Consider the following 7,316-nt stretch of genomic DNA (forward strand, 5'->3'; position numbering starts at 1 on the left):
TCTTTTTCATTTATAAATTAGAAATTACTGCATATTTCAAATCCACGGGTGGTCCCTTAGTTGAGCAAAGCATAAAACTAATTATTGCACTAATATGAAAAATTAAAATAAAACAAAATAATTATTATAAGATAAAGATACATTATTCAAAATTAACCTTATTTTTTATTTTTTAAGTATAATTCAAAATATACATAATTCCAAATGATCAAAACTAAACTCAAACTCGATTACATTCATAGTTTAAATCCATCTGAAAATTCGGGTGCTAAGCAATTTTAAATATTTTAATTAATGAATCAAATAATAAGAAAATTTGAAAATAGAAAAAAATAAATAAAGATAAGAATGATGGCTTAAAAGATTCTACTCCTGAAAGGAGAAAAAGAAAAAGGTTAGAACCAACAATGTTATAAAATACCATTCAAATTGCAATAAATCTTGAAAAAGCAAAAGAAATCAAAATATCAAATTTAGAAAATGGATACATGAATGCCTGAATCATATGTTAGCTCATGGTTGTTGCAACTAAAGACATGTAACAAACATATAAGCTAAATTGAGAACAAATTGAAAAAACTATATGCTATAGCAGATTCAGAACAGATAAAAAGCAACAAAGCGGATTCAAGAGAGATCAACGAAAAATACACTATTAACAACAAAGAATTAATCTTTTGGGAAGAAAAAGATACTTTCATAAAGTTTGGTCGGAATATAACATGAGAAAGTAATAACATATAACAAATGATACCTGATGCAATAAAACTATATAATCAGCCATCAAAATCAAGCAGTAATAACCTCAACTTGTGGCAAAATCATCTGCACCTTTCAAAAATTGGGAAAAAACTGAATTAAAAGATAAGAGAAAAGGCTAACAGCCTAAGACTAATGCTAAAACTGTATTTGGATGAAACACTTTTAATCTTCAAGCTCAATAAAAATGAGTAACATACTAAAAAATATGTTTCAACTTCAGCAACGTTTTCAAATTTTTGCCAAAACTGCATAGACAGCATAGCATATAGAAAACGTAACGCCTTTATGCGTGTGCAGAATGGGAATGCGGTATTGGACGATGAAACAGATCAAAAGAGAGTAGTAGACTATGCATAGGAGTGAATAAATTTCTGTAACCAAGTTAAATACTGCATTTTGACATTCATTTTCATGTAGCTCACCGGTCTCAAACTCTCATGGTTTTCGGATTTTATTGACTAACATTAGTTTTGAATGTGGAATCACCAAAAGAAGCCATTTAGATAAAGGAAAAATTGGTAAAATTGTGTGTTGAGACAAAATGAGTTACAGTCATTCTCCTATATTACATTACAGAGAGTATTTTGAAAGTGAGCCATCCCAAAAATATTCGTTTTTAAATGAAGTTTAACATGGTAAACCAAATAGTCATGCAAATGAAGTACCTCATAATAGCAATGGATCTGAAGTTTCTTTAAATTCCTACAGCCAATAGGTATACCACATATAGCACTATCTCCAAGGTTTGAGAAAACTACCTGTTGAAGAGTTTGTAGGAACTTGCATCCTTCTCCATCCTGAAGAAGACCAACATCAATAATTCTTTGATAGTAAAGTAATGCCAACTCAATAAGACGTCTGCTAATAGAAAGTCGAGCTTGACACCACAAATGAAAAATAAACAGAGAAACACACATAGCAAGCAATGAAAAACTTGACCAAATGTAAATATAAAGAGGCCAAAGATGTGTCCCATGCTTCCTTATGTTGCCTATTTATTGAAATAATTCATTCCTTATTTTACATACATACTTGCAAGATCTTCCAATGGATTCTAGCCCCAAATCTCGAATGTTGTGACATCCATTGACTTCAAGATGTGTAAGTTCCTTGCATCCGGTAGCAATTGCTTCCAAACCCTTGTGACTTAGTATTAGATTCCTTAACTTCTTGCTTCCATTACCAATAGCAAACAAACCCCTAAAATTAACCATTATTCAAAGAAAAGAGATTACTAACTAAAGCAGGAAAAAAAAATTATAGAATTCTTGGCAGAATCCAAAATTTAACAATCGGAGATTGCGCAAAGATTGTGCAATTGCATGCAACACTTACGGGTCATACAAATGGAGCTAAATAATCAATATAACTAAGCTTATCTCACTAAATGTGCTTCAAGAGTATCAAAGCAGTATCAACATTATAAATAACATGTTAAATATATAATGATTGGTTGCATGATAATAGTTGAAAGACACAAAGCATCATATGGTACATGCAACATGATTAATAATCTAATAAAAAATAGCAGCATTCATACATATATGGTGCATTCTTTCTAATTTACAATCTTCGGGATCTGATCATTCTTGCTTATAGTTTCATTCTTGACTATCTGGTAAAAAACAAAACCAGAAAACTTGTTGTCTCCACTTTCTCTATATTTTCCATTAAGGTAATAACTAAGAATGCAAGTCAGAACATAGGGTAGGGTAGTAAAGTTACATTCCAAAATTCTAAAGAGAAATGGTATATTAGCAATACAAAATTAATGATGATAGCAGTGACTGCATATTAGTTTTTTGTTTTCCTGCACCTCATCTCTTTATTTGAACATCCATACAATCACTTAGGTTCTCTGCCAAATCAAAATCATGTCTCATCAAAAAAATTATCATCAACTTACAAACCCAATCAATTAGTGAGACTTTAAGTAATAAGCCAAACTGAAAGTGTGACCCATAAACCTTACAATGACAAAAATAAAATACCTATAAAATAGATAATAAATCTTCAATACTTTACCTCATTAGCAAGCTTCAAATATGGTATACCCTTGTAAAAATTTCAGATTCATCTAACGCATTTGGTCTTCAATCCCTGTTGCTGGGATATTAAACACATTATATAAAACTAAAAGACATGAATCATAAGATAGTACTTACAATAACAATAATAATATTAATTTCATTTTATTTACCCAAAAAAAGAAAGATTAAATAAAACTAAGTGCTAGTATCTATGTAAAAAGCAGCTTCAGGTGAGTAACTTTGTATCAACAATTGATGATTATCTTTGGCTCTTTTGAAGCTTATAAGAACAAATGGAACAACTGTTTTGAAGCAGAAGTGAGGTGGTCATTGTGCATACAAAAGCAGTTATACACAAAAAAGCATTACGAACCATAAAGCTATCACAAACACTAACTGATGAGTGAGAAAGCGAGAAAATCATCCTCCCAGCCCACATCTTATTGGTACAACTATGATAGAGTAACATATATACTGAAACTTTTTTAGGAAAGATTTGTATTTTTCTATCAAGTAAATACAAATAAAATAATAGTCTGGTCTGATAAATTATACAGAATTAATAGGAGAATTGATATGCAATTCTAAATTACATTTCTATCCAGAAAATTCTAAATCCTAAGCCTTTGCAACGAAGCATTAAGAGCATCAATAATTCCATCAAAACTACCAAACTTGGAACCCACCAGATATAAAATTACTAAACTAACCTCTTCTTTTAAAGGAATCGTGGACAATTCCAATCAGAAAAGATTGCTTTCAACCTGTTGTTTCTTAATTCAAACACATAAAAACACAAAGAATTAGACTTTATCTCAAGGCATTGTTCTTATGAAAGCAGTTCACACACAAATCATCTATACTTACTGAAAATTAACGTAAACTCAACCGAGCAATCATAATTAATACAATGCTACCTACCTAACACATATATGAGACCAAGAAGTCAACGATGTCTTAAAACTCAAAAAATTAAATTTCCGTTGAAAATAACAGATTGGCAAAAGATAATCCTACCGATATATCTGACTCCAACAGAGTTTCAGTACTATGAGCATCCCAAAAGTTTTCCATTAATACAGAACAGGCTCCCACGAATACACCTCCAACGTTATTAAGTGAAACTGGAAGGGTATGCGCGATCTGTAGGAGAACAAAATTTGACCAAATGAAGAACAAATTTAAAAGAGGAAAAACTGATCAGCTACACACTAATTTTAAATTAGTTGTACAACACAAACACAACCTTGAGAAACTTTTCTCTAACAGATTTTTTTGTTTTTTCTTTTTTTTTGCATTACTTGATGATCTTCATTACAGATTGACATGAGTACCTCATTAGAAGGAAGGTGATAATGAAATTTGAGTTTGTGATTTATATAAGAACATATAAATCATGTTTACGAACAACCGTACCTCATAAAGAAAACGGGCTACATAACTTAAAAGAAACATGCTAATAGATTGCCCAATGCCCACAGCAAATAATCGTTTCATTTGAAATCTACAACAGCAAGAAAACTCTAACAGTAAACTGAAAACCTAAAAGAAATATGGTTGAATAAAATACCTGCCCAATGATTCCCCCAAATAATAGCACACACCAAGTCTAGAAAGAAGAACATAATCATATATTATGTGAATAGTTTCCTCCCTATTTTATATTATATTGTAACAATATTAATTCAAAATATGATGGACCCAATAGTAAGCACAGAAAGAAGAACATAATCATATAGTTAAGTTAACATATATGTGGAATTTTCAAAGTTTTCTAAGGTACAAATTGCCCTAAAGCTAATTAGTTCCTTCGCCTAAGAGGAAGGAGAACCTGGAAAACATGACATCAACAACAGCAAAATCGCTCTTATACTTGATAGAGGCTAGTAGTGACATGTACTAATTCAGTATTGACGGGTTAACATAAACATAGAATTAACAAAGTTTCCTTTGAAAGCAACAAAGCTGAAATGGGTCACGGGAAAAAGAATTTTGACCCAATTTTAGAAGAGAAAAGACCCAAAAATCGAGGATTGAAACTCACTAACGTTGGGCAGCCTGTTGCAAAATGCCCACAGATGCCTATGGTTGTAGCATCTGCCGCCGGCACAAACGCCGCCGCGGAACCTGCCTCTGCATCTGCCTCCTCCCTGGTTGCTTACCTTGACCCATTCCACAATGTGCTTTAGCATGCACGACTGTCATCACATCCTCCCCCTTATTCACCACTGTGATAAACTCCACGGCGACCAGTCAGAGCCATGCTGCCTTAGACTCCTCCACCAACATGGCTGCCGTCGCCACCGCTTCTACCTTTGTAACCTTTACCACCACCGCTGCCATCCCTTCCACCGCGACGACTTCGCTGAAGGTTGGAGCCATCGGGTACAGTGACATCAACTGCCTTCAAACTCTATAATCTCCACCTTCAGGGGAGATTAGGAACAAAAAGAAATTGGAAAATAGTATCAGTGAACCGAGAAACGGACTGAAGAGGAAGAGGAAATGACCCAAAAATCGAGAATTGAAACTACCTCCCTGAAGAGTGAAGAACATAGCCAAACTTGAGAGGAAGGAGGAGGGATAAGGTAATAATAAGCAGTAGAATAATAATAAGGAAAAGCAAAGAACAAATTTAAGCAATTGAACAAAAAGAGAACTAATAAAGACACAATAGAGTGGGTGGATGCAAACCTTCCACAATAGCTACACAGGAAGAACTTCTTTTGCCTTAGTTCCTAAATTACTCTGAAAATACAAAAGCCAGGACTTCAAATACTAAAGGAAAAATGAATAATTCATGCTTCATTACTTTGAAATCTGATTTAGTTTTGTATATTGGATGTAAATTGAATATAAGAGGGAAAGAGGTTAATGAAATTTAAGCAAAATACAAATAGAATCCCGGCAACAACAATGAGGTTCTGGATTTTTTGCATTAACAGCTCCACACCAGACAAAGACGCCTCTGCACAACAACAATAACATTTCAAATCTTACCGAGATTAGAACATATAAATCAGATCAAATAATAAGGAACACACAACTTCATCATAGAAGGTACAGTTTATATAAAAAATAATATTAAAGGAAACAAAGAGGAGTATGAGTAGGGATAAATTTAGAAATCTTATATATACTTTCATTTGAAGAAGACCACTACTACTTACATAAGCACTTAAGCAGAGCATACAGAATCATCGCACCAAGACCGTTGCTGGCCGCTTCCGGCGCTGCAACTGTGACTTATCTTCCGTGGCATCTATCGCCATCGGAATCATCTCAGCCGCACCAAATTGCATGCCCATTGTTGTCGACTCCAGTATGCATCTCTCGCTCCTCCCTTTCGTGTCTCTACTTCTTTCCTCTGCTTCCCTGCAACAAACACGGTGCCATAATACCATCAAGAACTCTCCGCTTGACAAAGAGAGATATATAGATATAGGAGAGAAAGACATGAGAGAAGATAGAGAAAGAAAGATGGTTATGGTAAGAAGAAAATCGAAAGTTGATTATCCGAGAGATGGATTGAATGCTTGATAAGGTTGTGCATATTTAAAATTCAAATTTCAATTTCAAATTACATGCAGATTTAATCGGAATTAAAATTTGAAAAAATTGTAAAAGGACGTACATCAGGAACGTCTTGAAATTTGAGAATGAAGATGAACAGGGGAAATAACCTAGATAGAAAGATAAAGAAAAATATAAAAATGTCATATTACTGTTGTGCTCTCTTTCATAGCGTCACTGCATGTGTTCTATGTGGCGGCGCGACTCAGTACTTTCCATCGATTTGCTCTCTTCCGCCGCTGCCTCCTCCGTATCCATCATCACATCATGGATGACCATCACAAACTCCACCGCCCCTACTACAACACCACCGCCATATTATGATCCACAACCATAGCGGTTGCAACCTCATCCACCGCCGTAACTCTTCCTTGGTGCGTACATGAACTCTATAATCTCCACCTCCAACTTAAATTAAGAAGATTATACAAAAACAGAATCAGTGAACTGAGGACAAAAAAAAAGAAGAGGAACTGAAGGTGAAAAAGATGAAGGAGAAGAATCGAAGAAGAGGAGGAAGAGATAAAAGTGAAAACAAAGAATGGATAGAATTCCCTTTTTTTTTAATTTTGATTTTGAATTCAAAATTCGAATTTTGAAATTTCAGGTTGTGTACATGTAAAGCAAACGGAAAAAAGAGGATAAAAAATTCAGGCACAATGTTCAGAAGAGTAGTGAAAATGTGGAATGAGGATGGTTTGATAATGAGGTGTTATTGTAATAAAGATCATACATAAAAAATTTGAAAAAAATCTGGAGCAAGCCACGTTGGATTTCCACTAACGCATAAACCTTCTTTTAAAGGATTGTTATAGGATAACATAATACTGTTGTCACTCTTTTTGTCATCTAAAGAGAAAGACGGGCTTGTTCCACAATAGCACATTTGTAAAGGATTTTTTGGCGAGTTGTGATGAACCAAAATGAGATATATAATTAGTATGTTGCAAA

The 7,316-nt window shown here is 33.7% G+C and overlaps 1 protein-coding gene across 23 annotated transcripts; it reads right to left on the bottom strand.

Moving 5' to 3' along the window:
- LOC130955545 (F-box/LRR-repeat protein 4-like) lies at positions 1–7,046 on the bottom strand. 23 transcript variants are annotated; one of them, XR_009076802.1, is made up of 10 exons: positions 6,518–7,046; positions 5,963–6,167; positions 4,837–5,760; positions 3,810–3,935; positions 3,503–3,565; positions 2,788–2,868; positions 1,795–1,962; positions 1,521–1,559; positions 755–831; positions 7–372 (listed from the first exon to the last, which is right to left on the bottom strand). XR_009076802.1 is itself a non-coding variant. In XM_057882432.1 (5 exons), the coding sequence occupies exons 2-5, from the start codon at positions 2,790–2,792 to the stop codon at positions 357–359; spliced, it is 228 nt and encodes a 75-aa protein (XP_057738415.1). In that variant the 5' UTR covers positions 2,793–2,868; positions 3,503–3,556; the 3' UTR covers positions 1–356. The 23 variants fall into 23 exon arrangements, 4 of the variants coding, with proteins under 4 accessions (XP_057738415.1, XP_057738413.1, XP_057738416.1 ...); XR_009076791.1 differs by having other exon boundaries at positions 8–372; positions 755–825; XR_009076794.1 differs by lacking the exon at positions 7–372 and having other exon boundaries at positions 381–1,559; positions 4,837–5,218; positions 5,487–5,540; positions 5,687–5,760.
- Positions 7,047–7,316: the final 270 nt, after the last annotated feature.

This window comes from Arachis stenosperma, chromosome 10 (assembly GCF_014773155.1).
Source record: "Arachis stenosperma cultivar V10309 chromosome 10, arast.V10309.gnm1.PFL2, whole genome shotgun sequence".
NCBI classification, from domain to species: Eukaryota; Viridiplantae; Streptophyta; class Magnoliopsida; order Fabales; family Fabaceae; genus Arachis; species Arachis stenosperma.